General features: G+C 39.1%; 1 protein-coding gene across 1 annotated transcript; it reads left to right on the top strand.

The window, feature by feature from the left end:
- Positions 1-7,752: 7,752 nt before the first annotated feature.
- Positions 7,753-20,839, top strand: LOC110564296 (killer cell lectin-like receptor subfamily I member 1). The gene is made up of 7 exons (XM_021661677.2): positions 7,753-7,882; positions 10,340-10,607; positions 13,067-13,159; positions 13,296-13,364; positions 19,007-19,158; positions 19,791-19,894; positions 20,639-20,839. The coding sequence occupies exons 2-7, from the start codon at positions 10,394-10,396 to the stop codon at positions 20,748-20,750; spliced, it is 744 nt and encodes a 247-aa protein (XP_021517352.1). The 5' UTR covers positions 7,753-7,882; positions 10,340-10,393; the 3' UTR covers positions 20,751-20,839.
- Positions 20,840-22,548: the final 1,709 nt, after the last annotated feature.

The raw sequence follows: 22,548 nt of genomic DNA, 5'->3' as shown, positions 1-22,548 counted from the left end.
TGGGCTCAGTCTCTGATACCCTGCACATCAGATACTTACGGTATGATACATACCAGTAGCAAAATTACAGTTATGAAGTAAGAACAAAATAATTTTATGATTGGGGCTCACCCCAACATGGAACCATATTAAAGGATGGATGCTTTAAGAAGGTTGAGAACCACTGCTAAAGCCTTGTACCATTTCCTTTTTCTTTTCTTGGAATCACAGTCCTACCTTCTGAGACAGTGTAGGATCAGCTTGTGCTTCAGGTTTTCCGTCAAGCTGACTGTTTTGGAGTTAAAGGCCATTCCTCCTCTTGGCTCTTTGTTTTGTTCCTGTAACAACACTTTTTCATCTCTTTGGCCTGTACTAGTTTTAGCTAATTCTGACCTTGAAATGAAAAATGTTATCTGCAATGACCACCTTTCTATTTCTGATTTTTTTAATTGTTTTTACACAGAATTAATGGTTCAGAAAAGAAGTATCAGAGTTGTTATTATCTGCGTGAAAGAAGTTATTCTCACTGGCTGTTCTACTAAGAAATCATACACCTGTGAATTTAATATATGATGACACCTATTTCACTAGCATATATTTTAATAATATATGAATAAAAATATGTCTGTTATTTTTTTGCTTATAATGTTTATACTTGATATGAGCCAAAATGCCAATACATGATTTTTTTAAAATTTTGAACCTGTTTTACTAAACTGAGTTGTTGATTAATATTTTTACCTTCTATGTTGTATTGAGAGTAAGTAAAATTTTTATTAACAGTGATCACCACTCTATCACAATCCATGTCATTATTAATAAATTAAACAGTCACTATCATTTATATTCAGTAACTTTGCAAGACACTTAAAATGAAAAGGGGATCCCATATCAATTGACTGGAAATTTTTTTCAAAAATTATTTGTGTATAAGGAGCAGGGCATGCCACAGGACACATGTGGAGGTCAGAGGACAAGTGATGGAATGGGTTGTCTCCTTCCACATTTATGTGGATTCCAGGCATCAAGTTCAGGTCCCCAGGCTTGCATGAAGTGCTGCTACCCACCAAGCCATGTTGCTGGGCTTGTTTTTGTGTTTGGAGTGTGCTCACGCTGTCGCTCAGTCTGGTCTGTAGTCCAAGGCTCAAACTATTGCTGTGTCTCAGCACACCTAGTAGGTAGACCAGAGATGCAACCTACCTCACACAGTGAGTCCTAACACATAGACACCTTTTGAGATTGTTCAAGAGATGTGTTGATTATGCTCTTGGCTCTTTGTTTTCTTCCTGTAACAACACTTTTTCATCTCTTTGGCCTGTACTAGTTTTAGCTAATTCTAACCTTGAAATGAAAAATGTTATCTGCAACGACCACCTTTCGATATCTGATTTTTTTTAAAATTTTTTTACACAGAATTAATGATTCAGAAAAGTATCAGAGCTGTTATTATCTGCATGGAAGACAAATTGTTCTTACTGGCTGTTCATCTAAGAGATCATACATCTGTGAATTTAACATATGGTGACACCTATTTCACTAACCTAGTTTTAAGTTATGAATAACACAATATGTCTGTTAATTTGGGGATTATAATTTTTACAGTTGATATTAGCCAAAAAGGTCAATACATTCTCTTTTTCAAAAATGTGAACCTTTTTTTATTGCACTGAAATATTGGTTAATATTTTTACCTTCTATATTGTATTGAGAGTGAGAAAAATTTTATTCAAAGGTAACCACCACTCTATCACAGTTCATGTTGCTATTAATAAATTGAATAAAAAAGCAAGTATCATTACCACAATTACTTGGCTCTATCTGGCTAATAATGAATAAAAATGGGGGATATAGACAAACAGGTGTGGGCTTATAGGAAATATTATGAGAAGCCTTAACCCCTCGTTGGAACATCCTGCGTCAGTTCTAGAACTAGCAGTGGTGGTGTCCGAGGTCTGAGTAGGTTCAGGAGACCATTGCCCCCAGGGGCGAGACGTGCTCCATGCAAATTGACTAACTCCATGTTTTCCTCCAATTTTGAAAGTCATTTAAGGTTCTTAAATTATTTTTTCCCTTTTTTCTTAAATTTTTCATCAATTACACTTTATTCATTCTGCATCCCCCCATAAGCCCCTCCCTCCTCTCCTCCCAATCCCACCCTCCCTCCTCCCTCTGCTTGCATGCCACTCCCCAATTCCACTGATAGGGGAGGTTCTCCTCTCCTTTCTGATCTTAGTCTGTCAGTTCACATCAAAAGTGGCTGTATTGTCCTCTACTATGGCCTGGTAAGGCTGCTCCCCCCCCCCCCAGAGGGAGGTGATCAAAGAGCAGGCCAATCAGATTATGTCAGAGGCAGTCCCTCTTCACATTACTATGTAACCCAATTGGACTCTGAACTGCCCTGGGCTACATCTGTGCAGGGGTTCTAGGTTATCTCCATGAATAGTCCTTGGTTGGAGTATGAGTCTCTGGGAAGTTCCCTATGTTCAAATTTTCTTGTTCTGTTGCTCTCCTTGTGGAGACCCTGTCCTCTCCAGCTCTTACTAGTGAATTTAGGTATGCCCTGGTTACTCGCATGCCTCACTGGGTGCCTGTGCCCATTGATGCCCCTCACGCTATGACTCTCTTCAGACAGAAAAGGGATCTTGGAACTACAGCCACCATTGTTACTACCATCTCATTGACAGCTGTTGGAGCTACCACCAGGGCATTAGCCATGAGTCATACTGGGCAGACTGCTCAGACCCTGAATAATCATTTAGCCAATGTAGCTCATGCCTTAGTTGTACATAAAGGAATTAATGCTCAACTAAAAGGAAGCTTGATGGTGTTCAATCAGAGGATTGACCTCTTGCAGGAGCAAATTGATACCCTATGGCAAATCGCTCAACCTGGCTGTCAATGAAAGTATGCTGGACTTTGTGTCACTAGCATACAACATGAGAATTTTTCCTGTGCTGCAAATCTGTCTAAACAATTGTCGAGCTATATTTTAGGTAATTGGACTGGAGAATTCGATACTACGATGGAGCAGCTGAGAGTGGCCATTGTCACAGTAAATTCTACCGGAGTGGACACAGGCCTAGCCACAGGATTATCAACATGGATTGCTGCAGCCATGAATCATCTGAAGGAATGGGCGGGCATGGGAGCGTTAGCAGGCCTTCTGGTGTTGGTCTCCTTGGTTTGCCTGTGGTATATATGCAAGATTAGAGTCTCACAACAGTGTGATGCAGCCATGATCATTCAGGCCTTTACAGCCATTGAAGCAGGACATTCTCCCCAAGCATGGTTGGATACCATAAAAAGCTAAAATGATACGCTCAGGATGTGAGGCTAAGCACTGCACTCAGGGTCAGCCGCTTTGGACCCAGAGAAGAGCATGTCTGATTGCATGCGGGTTGATGCCCCAGGTCCCGCCTCTGAGAAAAAGGTATCGGACGGGTCTGATGCTCTTTGGGTGGATGACACCTAAATGAACATCTGTACAAAGTCCCAATTTATTTCTAATATCAGAGATCAGACCTCTACTCTTGCCTGATGCGTCTAAAACAAAAAGGGGGAACTGTAGAGAGCTGTGGAATGCTATGCCTTAAAGATGGAGCTGGTTTCCGCCTTCCACCTTCCCGATGGTGAGTGCTCTCTGTCACGAACAACTCCACATTTGGCTAAGGCCGAGGATCTGGCTTGCTTCCATGTATGTGGACCTATCTGCATTGCCCCCGTGGCACGCCTGGGTTGGCTACCCAGAGGCTATTTAAGCTGTGGGCTGGCTTTCCCCGGGGTCCGAGGATTGTTCAATGTTCCTGAATAAACTGCATTGAAAAAAAAATAAATAAATTGAATAACCGATACTGTTTATATTCTCTTCAAGAGACTTAAGATAATAAGAGAATCCCATATTAGTTGAATAGATTTTTTAAAAAGCTATTCTTGTATTTTTTGAGCATGAGGAGCAGGGGGTGGCAAAGGACACACACGGCGGTCAGAGGACAAATGGTGGAAACGGTCCTCTTCCTCCCAATTTTATGTCGATTCCAGGGATCAAATTCAGGTCTCCGGGTCTGCATAAAGTGCCTGCCTTGAGCCAGGCCCTGGCCTCGTTTTTTGTTTTTTTTTTTTTTTTTTTTTTTTTTTTCGTATTATACTTAGAGTACGTTGTTCAGCTTGGTCTGTTTTCCAGAGCCCAAACTATTTTTGAGTCCCAGCAGATAAGAGACACAGCCTACCTCTTGCAGTGTAAGATTCCTAACGGTCAGACACCTTTTGAGATAGTTCAAGGGACGTATTTATTATTCTGCTTGAAATAGCAAGAGCAGGTTTCATAGAAAAACAATAAATAGCAAATTCAGCTCAGGTTAAAAACTTAAGAAACTTGGAGTTGGGGCTCGAGGTTGAGAGAGCTTACTCTATTGCAGAAGTCACGGGTTTGAGTCCCAGCACCCACTTGGCATCTCACAGCAGCCTGTCACTCTAGTTCCAGCAGATCTGACACCCTCTTCTCATCTCCCTGGGATCCCGCATGAACACGATACACATTAAAGCTCACATATGCCTCACAGATTTACCCAAGTGACTACTGTCATGCCATCTTGTCCTGACTCCGTTTATGCTTGCTTAGGCAGTTCTTACCTCTCTACCCAACCACACCATCTACTCTAGAAACACAAGTTTCTATGCTCCAGATGTATTAACCAAAATAATTAATGTTTATACAGACTTAATGGAAACTGAATAACTGAAGAAGGTATGCCTCGAAACTGATTGTCATGCTGTGTCTAAAATTATTACTACATTCTGCCAGAAATGAATGTTGGAAGGTTTCTGTGATCCTCATCTAACATTGATGTAAATTATGGTCTTTGTTTGTTTTGCGTTTTAAAATACTGTGCTCCTGAGCTTCGGCATCAAGAGATGATGAGGCATGAACCTGCTCTTGGTCGTCATCTAATAAAGGATTCATATATTTTTACTTGTCTTATTCAGCATGGTTTTCTATATCTTTCTTACAATATAAAATACTAAATAAATCAATTCAAAAAACAAAAAGAAAAGAAACTCAGAATCTGTCCACAGTCGAAAGACATTACTTTTTTCCAGAGAGCAGCAAATACTGCACTTTCAGGGATTTAAATGTGACTCAGTGATGATGAGAGAGCCTAGCACAGGAACAAAAATAACAAAGAAACAAAAAAAAGAAAATATTTTTAATATTAGAATATTTTAAAGATTGAAATTTTATTTTTTTTATTTATTTATTTTTTTTATTTTTTTTTAATTTTTTTTTATCAGTTACATTTTATTAACTCTGTATCCCAGCCGTGTCCCGATCCCTCATTCCCTCCCAGTCCCTCCCTCCCTCCCTCATCTCCACCGTGCCCCTTTCCAAGTCCACTGATGGGGGGGACCTCCTCCCCATTCATCTGATCCTGATTTATCAGGTATCTTCAGGACTGGCTGCAAAGCCCTCCTCTGTGGCCTAACAGGACTGCTCCTCCCTTCGGGGGTGGGGAGACCAAAGAGCCAGTCATCGAGTTCCTGTTAGAAATAGTCCCTGTTCCCCTCACTTTGGGAAACCAATTGGTTACTGAGCTACCACAGGCTACATCTGAGTGGAGGTTCTAGGTTATATCCATACATGGTCCTTGGTTGAATGTCAGTCTCAGAAAAGACCCTGTGCCCAGATATATTTGGTCCTTGTGGAGCTCCTATCCTTTCCCCATCGGACTAACTCCCCTTCTTTCTTATGATTCCCTGTACTCTGCCAAAGGTTTGGTCATGAGTCTTTGCTTTGAAAACACTGCTAGTTAGAGTCTTTCAGATGCGCTCAGTATCCCAGAAGGAGAAAGACAAACATGGGATATACTCACTTATATAGACCTATAACATATGATAAACATAATGAAATCTATACACCTAAAAAAGATAATCAATTGAGCGGACATGGGGTAAGATGATCAATCCTCATTTAGAAAGACAGATGGGATGTGCATTGAACGTATGATAGGAGTCTACTGAGCGCATCTGAAAGATTGAAATTTTAAATGTTCAGTTATATGCCTTTTGGCACAAGAAGGGGGAAGGAAGAAATGGGGAGGACTGGGAGGAGAGAATTGAGGAGGCAACCTTGAGATATAAAGTAAATAAAAAATAAAGATAGTATAGTTTCTGAAAGTAAATTTAGCAAAAGTTTACATGTTGGAAAATGAAAAAATAAAAATCTGTTCTTCTACACAATGAAAAAACCTAGACCCCTTGCTCAGAAGTAGCCCGTGGCAGCTCAGTCTCCAAGTGGGTGCCCTACTAAGGGGAGCAGGAACTGTCTCTGACATGAACTCAGTGGCTGGCTCTTTGAAAACCTCCCCCTAGGGGGAGTGTAGCTGTACCAGGCCACAGAGGAAGATAATGCAAACAGTCCTGATGAGACCTGATGGGCTAGGGTCAGAGGAAGAGGAGGAGGACCTCCCCTATCAGTGGACTTGGGGAGGGGCATGGGAGGAGATGAGGAAGGGAGAGTGGTATGAGGGGATGAGGGAAGGAGCTATAGCTAGGATACAAAGTGAACAAACTGTAATAATAAAAAATAAATTAATTAAAAAAACTGATAAAGTTGGCATTCATAATAATAGATTTCATTATAGCATTTCCATGCCTGTTTTATTCATACTTGTCTTTCTTCCCTCGCCCCTCTATCCCATTCATGAGCAGGCTGAGCTCCATCATCACTGACACAAGAAGTGACTTCTTAGGGGAGATGGGAATCATGAGAGAAGGAAAACAGCTTAAAAGACACTTGTCCACAGCATAGAATGCTCAGCATTATGTAACTGTGTCTTCAGATACAGCCAAGGTGTTTAATTGGGTAAAACTGTGGTATGATTATTTTTTTTAATACCCAGAAGCGTATGACCATCGCTTGTATTAAATAGTATCTGGGAAGAAGATCTATTCTTGGAAACATAGTGTGTCTTCTTGCCATAAACAACAGTGCAGGAAATGAGTTCTCACCATTAATCTTGATAATCCGAATTCTCTTAAGTGTTCTGGGTTTTGTTGCCATTTTCTTGTGGTTACTGGGGACTGAAGAGTGAGCCTAGCTCATCCTAGACAAGCACTTGTCCATGGCACAGCTACATCCCCAGCTCTTTTCCCTCTTTAAAAACTTTGAAAATGGTCTCACCAAGCTGCTGAGTCTGGCCTTGAACTCAGCCTGTAACCCAGGAAACCTTTGAAGTTTCCACCTCACTACCTCAGCTTCCCAAATGTTTAGAATTTTAGGCTTATGATTCTGAGCTTGGATTTGTTCACATTCTTTCCTGTATTTTATTTTAAATTATAAAAATTATTACATTGAGTATGCTATTATACACATCTTATAGCAAATCCTGAGAGAACACTAAGTAATTTTTCACTGAAATGCACACATTATAATTTATATAAAAATGTACAAAATCACCATAATAATATTGCCCGTTACTTCTGTGGGCCTTAACTTCCATGTAATCCTTGCTTATCGTTCTGTTTCTTTGATATATTACTACTCAAGAACTTTTACAGGGAACATTTTCTCCCACATTTTAAAAGGAAAGAACGAGCTATGATATGTGAAATGTGTTTCAAAATGGCATGCTAAAGTCACATATTCTCTTCCTGGGAGGTATCTGTTGGGGGCAGTGCAGAATAAATTAGCAGTGCACAGAACACTTCTTTTTTTTTTTCTCACTGACTAATTCATAAATAAACAGCATGTTAAAGTTTTTGCAATTTAGAATTGTCCTGGACATCTGGGCACCACATCATCAGTTGTCCAGTTTTATTCATCTAGTGAAACACTGGGGCACTGTTTACTTCCCAGGATTCTTTGATAAAGCCACCAGACTGACTCCTCGAGGGTGGATTACTCTGGGTGAGTGCATTGCCTTAACACATTTCTTTCAAGTTGTGCGCATGTGTCACTTTTGGATGATAATTTACAGCTCAACAAAAACATTGAAATATTAGCTTGGAGACAAAATTGTTTCTGTGTCATATGGTCTGTCTCCATCTTAGAAGGAATAGTGTAAAGTGAGTCTTGTTATCCTTTTCTGTATGATTTTTTATTAAATTTTTATCTTGCCAACTGCCTAGCTTCACTCAAATTGAATTAATTAATTAATATGTGCTTGTTCTCTCACTATCTTAAATGTTTGCTAAGTGGGGGAGTATGTCATTTTTTTTTTATGTTTATTGGCAGATTTCTTTCCTGGCATGTGGATAAAATAGTTTATCTCTTATTCGTGTGTGTGTGTGTATGTGTGTGTGTATGTGTGTGTGATAGTCTGTGCTTTTTTTTTATCTGATTTGTACCTTTATATTTAGTCTGTAAGTACTGGTTTTATAACAGAAAATGACATGTAATTGTTTGTTTATCTGTGATTAACTGTAAAATTCTTTTCATGTGTTTCTATGTAATTATAGCCCTATCTACATATCTACTATTTTTCTCAATTACGCGTGTCTAAAATCATGATTTTTAAATCTTTTGTTTGCTGAAATTATTTTATTATTTTGCTTTTGTATTTTATTCATTGACTGAGTTACATATACAGATCTCGGACATTCAGTCATCTAATGTGAATGATAATTTCCTTTTTTCTTTTATTGAAAATAAGCTTTTATCTTATATAATATATCCAGATTACAGTTTCCCCTCCGTCTGCTCCTTCCACTTCCTAACCACATTCCCTCCCCTCTGGATCCACTCCCTTTCTGTTTCTCAGGAGAAAATAAACATGTTTCTTCATACTATGCCCTGAGCCTCAGATATGGGAGTGTTTTGTAGATGTTTGTAGTGGGTCTGTGCTCCACAGGGTCTGTGCTTCACACGGACTGTGTGCTCCACAACTTCAGATTTTGATTGTCGTGAAACAGCATTCTTAATTCCTTACCAAGTCTTTAAAAGGACTGTGTTTGTGTTGGTGGATATATAAATTCAACTAATTTTTTTTGAAGAGTGAAAAATATAAAAATGCTCCACCCTAAAAATGTTTACTTCAGTTTTCCCTTTTTATAAAATTATTCCTGGGAAAAATCATGGATATCGAAATAGTTTACATATTAAGATGTTTTCTGCTACTTTAAAGTATTCAAAACTCTATCTTTGAAGCAGCTTTCAAACATGTACTTTAATTTCCAGTGAGACAGAAACCTTTCAAGATTCCCACACAAACCTGCAAACACAGCCTATTGCAACTCCGCTACTTTGTATGCATGTCGAGAACATTGGTTAGCATCAATGGTGTTCCTGCTACTCTAGTGTCTCAGGAACTGTAACTCACTCAGCTCCTTACTCGGGATCATTTTTTTTTTAAATAATCACTATGTTTTCATTCAGCTTCCCGCTATATTTATTAGATAAAATTCAATGGTGACAAAATCTTGGGTTGCATAACTTAAACTCATGTTTAACATTTGTGTAGGCTGGCTTACATAGTGAGTACTGGGAAAGATAGCCAAGGATAAATGCAGAGAGCCTGTCTGCTGGTTTGCATATTGAGTACCAGGATAGCCACGGCTAAGCACAGAGACCCTATCTCAAAAAGAAAATCTCAGTTCATTAAAAATATTTCTTGTTCTCATGGGTGGCCACTGTTCCTTTAATTTGCATGACTCTATTTCCAATTTGTGATTATGTGTTTATGTTGGGTTTTGCGAATGCCTGATTATTTCCCTTCCCTGCTTATTCTTCATAGATCCTGTTTCATTAGTTTGATGATTGGATCTCTCTCTCTCTCTCTCTCTCTCTCTCTCTCTCTCTCTCTTTCCCTTGTGTATGTGTGTGTGTGAGAGAGAGGGAGACAGTGAACTGCTTTGGCTTAGGTCAACTGATCTTATGTAAAGGGACTGGCAAGCTTCTACCTCAATGTAGAATTTATCAAGTGTCTGAGGTAAATTTACGTTTACCCTCTTAATATTTTATTCTACCAAATTATACTTTATTTCATTAATACATTTTATAGACACCTGGTTTAATTTAAATTTCAAATTGCTAATTAATAGAGTGATAGTTTAGCTGTTTTTGTTTTTGTTTTGTTTTTTATTATTATGGACTAATCACGATTCATGGAATGCTGAGAAGGAATATTGTGTGACATTCCAGGTCCAAACCTTTAAAAACAGACTCAGAGAGGAAAAGTGGGTGTGAGCTTTTTCAGGGCTGGTAGAACCATTCTTCTGAATCAATAAAAGTATCACATTCAGAGAGGCATTTGCACTCTCATTCCCTCTATTTCATCCACCAATTTCATAAGCAAATATTTCTATGTGAGGGCTAAGGCTCGGAGATGACTCAGCAACGCAGTGCGTATGTGTCTCTTTGTTGCAGAGGTACAGCAGATCAAGGGCAACAGTTACCAAGACGGAGGTAACACAGAGAGAGATGCCTCACAGTAAACACCATGAATACACAGCAAACAAGCGGGGCATTACTTACACGGAGGTGAAGAAATGTAAGTCTTCACAGAAGCAAAGAATACCCACCGCCAAGCAGAGCCCTGCAGTGCTAAGTGAAGACCAGGTGAACTATGCAGAGCTGACCTTCCAGAGAACGCCTCAGCTCCCGGCCAGACAACTTGTCAGAGGAAAAAGACAAGGTACAGTGGTGTGCCTATTCTACAACTGACAGCTCTGCGCACCAGCGTTTAGATCATGGCCTGTCATGACCCTTTTCACTGTCGGTGTGACATAACATAGAATCCCCTAGGAGGAGTCTTACCAAGGCACTGTCTAGGTCAGTTTGGCCCGTGTGCATGTCTGTAGAGGATTGTTTTCACTCACGCTCTAACTGATGTGAGAAGACTCACTGCAAATGGGAGGCGCCATTTCCAGGTTGGGGCACTGGGTGGCATAAGGGCAGGGAAAGCGAGGCGAGCACTAAGCTTGAATGTGTTCGTTTCTCTCTGCTCTTGGCTGAGCATATGACCAGTTGCTTCCAGCTCCTGCACTGGGTGTTACTGCTCTGATGGACTGAGAATGGGAATCTTCAATTGAATAGGCCTCTAAGATGCCTACGGTGCCTTTCAGGGTATTTTGTCACAGTCACAGATTAAGAGAAGCGAAACAAAACCGTTCTAAACTGGTCACATTACATATACATATGTGTGTGTATATATATACACATATATAGATATATATATACATATCTCTATATGTATATATGTATATGTTTGTGTGTGCAAGACACCTCCCCTCTTAGCTAGTCTAGAAAACTAATAAATTATCTTTTAATATGTTTTTCACAAATATCATAGAAGCAGATTCCAACAGAATTGTATGTTTAAGAACTGTATACACACTTGAATGCTGCGTCCTAAAATTCTGTTTCATTTTTCTTCCCCATTTATGATGGAGTTCTATAATGTAGCCTTGAACACAAAGCCGCTTGCTTTTGCCTCCTAGAATGGAAGGATTACAGTTGTGAGCCACCATGGCTGGCTTCATTCCTTGCTATTTTGAAAATAACTGTTGATGTTACTTTTACTCTGCTCAGTCCAAGGAGATGAAGGAGAAATGGGCACTGGATTGAAAGAAATGTCATGCTTTAGTGTCACAGGAAAAGTAGATTATAGAGAAATCGTTTTCATAATATTTTGGAGGTAAATATATTGTAGATAAATATTTTGTAGGTAAAATTATGTCCTATTTAACCAGATAACAGAATGAGATTAAGAAGTTAAATGTGATTTTAAAAACTTATAACTTTCTTTTTTATAGATGTGTGAGGGTGGGGAGGGGGGAGGGGTTTGAATGTATGCACACAGCTCCAGTCTTGCACCTTGTTTTGAGGGAGGGTCTTTTTAGCTTCTGCAGCCTTTCCCCAGGCAGCTGACTGTGAGCTCGCAATTGCCAATCCTGTCTCCACCTGCTGGGGTAGCAGGTACAGACACAAATGCACCCCTGCACACCGCAGGCTTTTCCATGGGCTCCAGGGAGGTTACCAGGTTTGCGCTGAAAGCCAGCCCTGGGTCCATTACGAATCATCTTTTTTTTTTTTTAATTTTTCATCAATTACACTTTATTCATTCTGCATCCCCCCATAAGCCCCTCCATCCTCCCCTCCCAATCCCACCCTTCCTCCTCCCTCTGCTTGCATGCCACTCCCCAAGTCCACTAATAGGGGAGGTTCTCCTCTCCTTTCTGATCTTAGTCTGTCAGTTCACATCAAAAGTGGCTGCATTGTCCTCTACTATGGCCTGGTAAGGCTGCTCCCCCCCAGAGGGAGGTGATCAAAGAGCAGGCCAATCAGATTATGTCAGAGGCAGTCCCTCTTCACATTACTATGTAACCCAATTGGACTCTGAACTGCATGGTCCTCTGTGGAAGGCTGCTGTCCTCTCTCCTGTCTTCTTCTACTTCCAATGTCTGCCCTGTTTGCCCTTCTGAATGAGGATTAAGCATCTTCCCTAGGGTCCTCCTTGTCGTTTAGCTTCTTTAGGACTATAGATTTCAGTAATTTATCCTATATTATATGGCTAACATCCACTTATAAGTGAGGATATATCATATGTGTCTTTCTGCTTCTGGGTTACCTCACTCAAGGTGATCTTTTCTAGTTCCAAACATTTGCCTGCAAATTTCACGATTTCCTTGTTTTTAATTACTGAGTGTATCCCGTTGTTTAACTATACCATACTTTCTGTATCCATTCCTCCATTGAGGGACATCTAGGTTGTTTCCAGATTCTGAAAGACTTTGCCAACCAGGGTATTGAAGGAGATACTGAGACAGATAGCCAAACTTTGGGCAGAGTGCCGGAATCCTTATGGAAGAGGGAGATAGAAAGACCTGGAGTGGACAGGAACTCCACAAGGAGAACAACAGAGCCAAAATACCTGTGCCAAGGGGTCCTGCAGAGACCGATACTCCAACTAAGGACCATGCATGGAGAGGACCTAGACCCCATGTTCAAAGAAAGCCCATTGTTTTCTCAGTATCCAAGTGGGTACCCTAGTAAGGGGTACAGTGGCTGTTTCTGACATGAACTCAGTGTCCTGCTCTTTGATCACTTCCCCCTGGAAATGCAGTTATTGTCACTGTTCCTCTTTCTTTCCAGGTCCCAACTCAACAGTATGGAGAGTGGTGACCGTCATACTTGGAGCCTTGTGTGTGTTGCTGATGACAATCATAGGGATCTTACTTCCAAAATGTAAGCAATTCTGCAATTACTTCATTGTTATAGCAGTTGTGCTTTCTGCAATATGATGATAGCCTAACTACATTTTACAGCATCCAAGAGATCCTATCCTAAACACTACTAATTCCTACCATGGGTAATGCCCCAGTATTTTCTAGGCAAGAAGAGCAAAGCATAAAAACCTCACGTCTCTCTCATCTGTGTCCTAAGATGGATGGTGAGTATTAACCCTGAGGATGTCAGTGATAACTCTGAGGATGTTGGTAAGTGTTAATTCTGAAAATGTTGGATCGTGTTAACTCTGGGAATGTTGGTGAGTGTTAATTCTCAGGATGTTGGTGAGAGTTAATTCTGTAGAGTTCATTCCCAAGACTTTTCACTACTGGGGCAAAAGATCTTTCTGTTTCCACAAATGTCAATCAGTCAGTCACCACAGACTGATACAGTGTTGTTCATTCAGTTCCTTACCAGGAAAGAACTCACATGGCTTAAAATTAAGAAAAAAGTATTTGAACAACAAAATTTCCAAAGGTTACAAGTATGTGTGTTCTTTGTTTTTTTTAAATCCTTATTAGGAGAAAAATGAGATTAAACATGTTGAATACTAAATATGAATTGCTCGTTACTGTTGTTTGAAAATAAAGATCAATGAAATAGAAATCCTGGGGAATATAAACAAACATGTACGGATTCCCAGGATGAAGCATGATGGACCTGTACAGAGAGCAGCTCTGTACACATTCTCATGAATTCTACAATTGCACATGTGAACACGCGGAGAGAAAGCTATAGCTAGACACAAACAACTATGCGCAGATATTTCTAAACATTTCATCATAGCATCTCTTACCTGTAAGCATTCGAAACAGCTCTCACCAGGTTGATAATTGACAAGTGTGATGGCTATTCTTGGTTGTCAATTTGGCTACATCTGGAAGTAATTAAAACTCAAGGAACTTAGGTATACCTCCGAGGGAATTTTCTTAATTAAATCATTTGAAGTGGGGAGACACAACTTTAATCTGGATATTTTGAGGTCTGATTATCTACCCTTTATCTGGACTACACCTTCTGGGTAGTAGCAGCCTTTATCAAGAACATGAAAGAAGGGAGTTTTTGCTCTTCCTGTTTGCCCGAACTCTCCATGGCAAGCCCATTCCTTCCCTGGCATTATAGCCTACTTCTTAAAATATTTTGCAGAAATGTTCCCTGTTTTTTGTTTTGTTTTGTTTTCTTTGCATCCTTCTTTCTTTAGTGTCTTTCTTTTGTTTTTCTCTTTACTTCTTATTCTTTTGCTAGGATAGTTGTGTAGGAAAACCTGGCATTCATAAACACAAGCCACACTGACTTAGCATAGGAGAGCAGAGGCTGCTGGAAGGGGCTGGGAGCCAGACCTCCTGCTGACCAGCCCCAGGTCAGGCATCTCTGTATTTGCAAATGAGGTTTAGCTTCCCTTTTGTCTCAGATGTTTTGAAGCTGACAAATAAATAAATAAATAAATAAATAAATAAATAAATAAACCTAATCTTTGACTCACTCTTTGAAGTAATTGACCCCAAGGCAAGGAAAAAACAAAATTTTAATTTGGAGAGACCAGCATCCAAATCAATGAGGGTAATCAAGGACTTATGGAAGAACTGTTTCAGTCCTGTCAACTTGATGCAAACCAAGACAAGCCTGGGAAGAGGGACCCCTAACTGAGAATCTGCCCCCATTAGATTGGACTGCTGGCCTGTCTGTGAGGCATCTTCTTATTTCTTATATTGTGTAGGTGGGACCAGCTCCTCTGATGTATTGTCATCCTCAAGTAGATGACCTGGATGCATAAGAAAGAAGGAAAAAAAATTAATATTAAAAAAAAGAAGCTAAGCAAGAAAAACAAATTTAAAGAAAGTGTGCTGGGCTCTGTACTGTATTGTTAGCCCTAACAGTGTCATGGCAGTATTATTTAACCTGCTATTACAGGTGGTGGGACAGAGATTCATGCTAGATTTGTAATTGCTACATTTGGCTTGGGCAGGGCAGATATTTCATACACTGTCTCAATCTCCTCACCATCCATCTCCCAGCCCCCATACATTTACACTAGACACTATATTTGTTAGCCTTGGCTATTGGTTCTTGTAATTGTTTCATAATAATTCTTGTTATATAAAAAGCGGCCATTTATTTAGACAGAAAAGGAGAATTGTTGGAGTTGGCCTAATGTAATATCTGGCACTCAAGGTCTGGTTACTGCCCGCCGGATACACCCAACCCTGTTTGTGTGAACCTGCCTAAAACATTATACCTGATTGGTTCATTAAATGGCCTATATCTGGGCAAGGCAGAATGTGGAGACATGGCTAATGTACTCAGGCTTTGGAGAACCACATGGGCATCACAGGAAGGACAGATGGACAGGAAGAGGAGAGAGGGGGATAACAGGATGGGTTAACCTGGAGAAAACACCACATGAGCAGAGGAAAGCCTCCAATAATGGTGTGAAAAGGCACAAATGAAGAACAGAAGCAAGTACAATGGGATTGTGGATGGAAGGTAGTCCAGATAGGAAGGTTTAAGGTGGACAGCATTGGATGAGGGCTGGGAGACAGTGTAAGTGAAATATCTGCCTGGCCCAAGGTAAATGGGGAAATTACGGATTTAACAGGTGTCTGTGTCTTATTGTTTGTGATAGTGGCTTGAATGGTGCTGCTGAGATGATCTTAAGGCTAAAAATAACAAATATTATGTAGCCCAATACATAATGCTCCTTTTTAAAATTTATATAACACAATCTTGAAACTTTAAATGATAAGAAAGAAACTCTGATTAAGATAAGAGTAAATGCTTTTACATTTTGTATTCTCCTAGTGGGTAATTCATTTAAATTGATTATTTTGAATCTTAATAAAGCTTACATGTGTACATGTAAAAACAAAACAAAAAGAAAGAAAGAAAGAAAGAAAGAAAGAAAGAAAGAAAGAAAGAAAGAAAGAAAGAAGCTGCCAGAGTCTAGAAGCAAGCCAGCATGTAGCTGCCCTTCGTGGTCTCTGCTTCAGTTCCTGTCTCCAGATTCTTGTCTTGAACTCATGCACTGCCTTCTCTTACAATGGCCTGTACCCTGGTAGCCAAATAAACCTTTTTGTTTTGGATCCTGGTGTTTATCACAGTAATGAAGAAGCCAAATAAGGCTGGAGGTACCCAGAAGTAAAAAGGCTGTGCTGGTTATTCACACAGGGCAGCAAACAGGGTAGTTATTATGTCAGAAAATGCATTTGAGTAGCACAGGATTGAAAGGAAGAAAATGGGGGAAAAAGAGCTTATCCAATGAAAATAGGGATAAAGGATAGGAATAAATCAATCATAAAAGAGAGTCAAACTATAAAATTCACATGAAAAAAATCTGGTAAACTAAAGTTCTCAGGGAAAAAAAAAGTATATAGCTATCATGAAACATTCTACAAAGTGGAATAATTGTTGATACATAATGGAGAGTAAGAATGTTACAGATCCAGAACCAAATCATTTGGGTCCATCTTTAGCTCCTTTTGTAGACTTCATTGCCCATCTCTCTGTCTGATTTAAAATTCATTCAGCTATCATAAAAACCTCTAGAGGGTACTAATATTTCCTAAACCTGCTTTGGCACTGAAATGTTATATTCACCACTGGATCCCTGTTTTTGATCCATGATCACGCGTACTTGGATAAGAATAAATTTATTTCTTTTTCTCATTTAAGTGTGTTTGCCTTGAGAATATTGAAGCCCACTAGCAAATATAGATGATTTTGTTTTAATGACGTGTCACTCCAAACCTAGACAACTGACCCGTGTCTAAATTAGGAAACATTTTTTCTTTTTAAATTAATTTATTTACTTTGTATCCTGACTAGAGCGTATCTTCCATGCCTGAGAGTCCCTCTTCCATCACATATATATGTATATGAGTGTATATGTGTATGTGTATATGTATATATGCTTGTGTCTATACTTCCTATTTTCCCATCTTTAGAATTTCCTCAGTTTGTGCTTCTATTTCCATTTTCAGATCTTGAACAGTTTTGTTCATTTCCTTCACCTGTTTGCTTGCATTTTCCTTTATTTCTTTAAGGGATTTATTCATTTCCTCTTTAAAGGCCTCTATCATCTTTATAGCATTGGATTTAAGGTTATTTTCTTGTGCTTCAGCTGCATTAGGATAAACTGGGCTTTACTGTAGTAGGATAGCTGGGCTTTGGTGATACCATACTGCCCTTGCACGTGTTGATTGTGTTTTTACACTGTCCTTTAGCCATCTCAGTTTTGCGGTTAGTATAGGTCTAGATGTTGATTTATAAATGTGTATTTGTTGGATGGGTGGGTGGTTTTTGGTTTGTTGTTTTTTTTTAATGTTTTCCCTTTGGTTTCTGTTTCCTCTCTGTCTAGTGGCCTGAGTGGCCTGTAGTTCTGCTGACTATCTGGTGGGCCTCTGGGAAAGCAAGCCGGGTTGTGGGCTGAAAAATGGAGTCCAGGGGTTTGGGTGCAGTTTAAAGCTTATGGTTGTGTTTTAGGGGACTATGGAAGGCAAGGGCTTGGGACAAGGTCTTACCTGGTTGTCCCTGGTGACTGCAAGCCTTCAGAAAAGCAGGCCAAATTGTGGGGTGAAAAATGGGTCACACAGTACGGGGTTCCGTTTATCGCTCTTAAGGATGTTTCAGGGAACTTTCTGGGAATTGTGGGGAGGGACTAGCCTTCTTCCTGGGTCTGTCAGGCTTCCAAAATTCAGGTGGGGGTATGGGTGCATGTATGGGGCACAGTTTACTGCTGTTGGTAGCACTTTCGGGAGAGTTGGCAAGCAGGGGTTTGGGGGGTGGGAGTTGCTTCCCTGGTGTCCCTGGGTCTATGAGGCTTTAAAGCAGGAAACATTTTAAATGTGAGAAAAAGAAAAAGGTAAAAATTCACACTTGGTGAAGTTTTTATCTACACAATGTATGACTCTATTAGAAAATTTTCTTTTCATACTTCAAAATATACTTTCAGTAATTCTCATAGAGATAAACCAGGATAGCCTAATAGCATGTTTGTTTAGTACCTCACTAAAATGGTCAAAATATATTTTTATACTAGGCATAAATTTTAAAATGAGAGATTCATGTCATATGTGTACTGTCTTATAAAGCATTAGCTTTATCAGTTTTATATACCTTCCCAGACATGTATTACCTATAAAACACTTTTGAGTGTTAACAATGCTAATTTCAGTAAGTTAGCAAAATGAAGAAACATAATTTATACTTCATAAATACATGCTGCTATAAAAAATATGAAATGAGATATCGACTAGAAAATGCCCTCATGTTTCTGAAGATAAATGTAATTAATAAATAAATGACTTTGGATTATTATAAATGTTACAGAAATGAAAATGCATAGTACATTTATTAAATAGTTAGATTACCACTTTACACTTTAATTTTGTGTACTTAGAGCAGTTATTCATAAAAACAGCTGCAAATTGAGAATCATTTCATGTAGTTCCTTATTTTTCTGTTCATATAATTATATATCATTTATCTTTAAATATATCCAATTTACTTGTTTTTCTCACAGGAACCAAGTTATATTGATTTTTTTATGAAGAAAATTTTAAACCAAAAATGTGTAGTTACTCGTTGCTTTCAGATAAAGACTGTGCAAAGATTACTCATCACTTTTATATATTGCTTAGGCATGGAGTGCAGCTCATGGGCAGGATGCTGCCTGAGCATCCTGGAGGCTTGTACAGCCTGGGGCAGCAGCAAAGCCACTGAGGAAACATTGCTTTCTGTAGTATTCATGAGTCTCACAAAAGCCAAGGTGTTATATTAATAAATGGTTATTACATGTGCATTTCCTAGACTGCTCCTGGCATCATTGTTCACATGACTGGATTGCTTTTGGAAACAATTTCTATCGTGTTTTTCGTGAAATCAAAACCTGGGCAGACAGTCAGTCTGCCTGTGAGGAGCTGAATTCTCATCTTGTGGAGATAGACTCCAAAGCAGAGCTGGTAGGTCACACAGGCCTGATTTTCGGTTTCTTTGTAACTGATGGCCCTGGAAGCACTCACTGCTCATGAACATTAGGATTTGACAAGCTGAGTGTTCTGGAGGGCATGTGCTACCTGCTGATGGTGATTTACTGTTATCCTGACTGAGACACTAGGGAGGGCACTCCAGCATTTCAATGCCTAATGCTACAAGAAAACCAAAGCAGTGTATGAGTTCCAGCTGGCATGTTCTACTCAGAAGGACCCAGAAATGCTATGTAGTAAAGAAAAAACAGATCACCCAGCATGGTAACTCATTCCTATAACCCCAGCACTTGGGAGGTTGAGACAGGAGGACCACCATGAATTGAGGCCAGTTGGGTTACATAGTGAGTTTCCAGGCCAGCTTGGACTGTGGGTTAAAATTCTGTCTCAAATTTTAGAAACATACACAAATTTAAAAATTATTTTTAACAAACAACACAATCTAAGGGTTCACAGTGTGATCAAATATCCTTCAACATTTTCCCCTTTTTGTCTAAATAAAAAGAAAAGAGTTTAACTCTAAAAAAATTATTTTTAAGAAGAAGAGAAAAGAAAAAGAATTAGGATTGTACACTCAGTTATGGGTTGTGATTTTCTGCACTCAACAGGAAAACTTGTTATTGTTTGAAATTAATGGCTGGATCCATCTCAGAACTGACGAATTCAATGGGTCCTGGCTGTGGGAAAATGCCACTAAAACACAGCAAACCCTGTAAGTACAATGTTTGTACAAAGTGGGCTTTGCTGAAGTACTGGGATTGCTGTGCATGTCTGTCTTGTCTGTGTGGCACACAAGGAGTGTGCAGAAGACAGGAAGAGCTCTGATAGGGAAGGAGCAGTGGCCATAACAGAGAGGCCATATTAGCCCCAAGGAATGTCACCCTTAGAATGTTTATATTTTTATTCTGCTGGACTCTCTGAAGACATTTATGCATTATTTTGAAGTTTGTAACTCTAAAGCAGTGATTTCCCCATGTGCGGGTCATGACCCCTTTGGTGATCGAACAACCTTTTCACTGGGCTCAGTCTCTGATACCCTGCACATCAGATACTTACAGTATGATACATACCAGTAGCAAAATTACAGTTATGAAGTAAGAACAAAATAATTTTATGATTGGGGCTCACCCCAACATGGAACCATATTAAGGGATGGATGCTTTAAGAAGGTTGAGAACCACTGCTAAAGCCTTGTACCATTTCCTTTTTCTTGGAATCACAGTTCTACCTTCTGAGACAGTGTAGGATCAGCTTGTGCTTCAGGTTTTCCATCAAGCTGACTGTTTTGGAGTTAAAGGCCATTCCTCCTCTTGGCTCTTTGTTTTCTTCCTGTAACAACACTTTTTCATCTCTTTGGCCTGTGCTAGTTTTAGCTAATTCTAACCTTGAAATGAAAAATGTTATCTGCAATGACCACCTTTTGATATCTGATTTTTTTAAAATTGTTTTTACACAGAATTAATGATTCAGAAAAGAAGTATCAGAGCTGTTATTATCTGCATGGAAGACAAATTGTTCTTACTGGCTGTTCATCTAAGAAATCATACACCTGTGAATTTAATATATGATGACACCTATTTCACTAGCATATTTTTTAATAATTTATGAATAAAAATATGTCTGTTATTTTTTGCTTATAATGTTTATACTTGATATGAGCCAAAATGCCAATACATGATTTTTTTAAATTTTGAACATGTTTTACTAAACTGAGTTGTTGATTAATTTTTTACCTTCTATGTTGTATTGAGAGTAAGTAAAATTTTTATTAACAGTCCATGTCATTATTAATAAATTAAACAGTCACTATCATTTATATTCAGTAACTTTGCAAGACTTAAAGTGAAAAGGGGATCCCATATCAATTGACTGGAAATTAAAAAATATGTATTTGTGTATAAGGAGCAGGGCATCCCACATCCACATTTATGTGGATTCCAGGCATCAAGTCCAGGTCCCCGGGCTTGCATGAAGTGCTGCTCCCCACCAAGCCATGTTGCTGGCCTTGTTTTTGTGTTTGGAGTGTGCTCATGCTGTCGCTCAGTCTGGTCTGTAGTCCAAGGCTCAAACTATTGCTGTGTCTCAGCAGACCTAATAGGTAGACCAGAGATGCAACCTACCTCACACAGTGAGTCCTAACACATAGACACCTTTTGAGATTGTTCAAGAGATGTGTTGATTATTCTCCTTGAGATGTCAAGAAGAGGTTTAATAAAAAAACAATAAATAACAAGTGTGACTTGGGTTGAAGTCTGGGGCACTAGTGATGGGTCTGAAGTCAAGAGTGCTTACTGCTCCTGCAAAAACCATAGGTTTGATACCCAGCACCCACTTGGCATCTCACAGCAACCTGTAACTTTAGAAACAGAAGATCTGACATCCTCTTCTCATCTCCCTGAGCTCCTGCATTCACATGATACACATAAAAACTCACATTTCCACTCACAGGTTTATAGAAATGACTACTATCATGGCAACCTTGTCCTGACTTCATTTTGTTCTTGCTTAGACAGTTTTTACTTCTCTACCCAACCACACCATTTTCCCCAGAATGCAATTAAAATCTCCATAGTTCCAGATGTTAATACCAAGATAATTAACATTTAAACATACTTAACATAAGCTAAATAACTCACAAGTTATGACTCAAAAATACTTGTTATGCTGTATCTGAAATCATTACTATGTTCTGCCAGAAATATAAATGTTTCAAAGTTACTCTGACCCTCATCTAACACTGACATAAATTATGGTCTTTGTAGTTTTTGCTTTTAAAACTACTGTGTTCCTGAGCTATAGCATCAAGAAATGTTGAGGCATGATCCTCAACATCTGGCTCTTGGTTGCCAGCTACTAAGGTACTTACATTTTTTTGATTATTCAGCATAGTTTTCTGTATCTTTCCTGTATAAATTATTACAAGATAAAATGCTAAATAAATTAATTAAAAAAAAAACAAACTCAAGAGTCTGGTCACAGTTGTAATACATTACCTTTTCTAGGGAGGAGCTAATACTGCACTTTCAGTGATTTAAAAGTGACTTAAAACGAGATGATGATGAGAGAGAGAGAGAGAGCATAGCAGAGGAATGAAAACCATGAGGGAAAAACAAAAGAAACTTTAGTGTTAAATGGCCTATAACTGAACATTTAAAATTCTAATATTTCACATCTTTGAAGAAGCAATGGCTAACAGTTCTCCAAGTGGAGTTCTAAGAATTAGTGTCTGGATTAACATAAAAGAAGCTGTGAAAACATCAAGAGGATTTTCACGTAGGAAAGCCACGGTTCTAAGAACCATTGTGCTACTGCTACACGTCATTTAGACATGATGACTATGACTGTGGATCTGCAGAGACAGCTCAA

Source organism: Meriones unguiculatus, chromosome 5 (genome assembly GCF_030254825.1).
Source record: "Meriones unguiculatus strain TT.TT164.6M chromosome 5, Bangor_MerUng_6.1, whole genome shotgun sequence".
NCBI classification, from domain to species: Eukaryota; Metazoa; Chordata; class Mammalia; order Rodentia; family Muridae; genus Meriones; species Meriones unguiculatus.
This window is presented reverse-complemented; position numbering and strand designations above follow the sequence as displayed.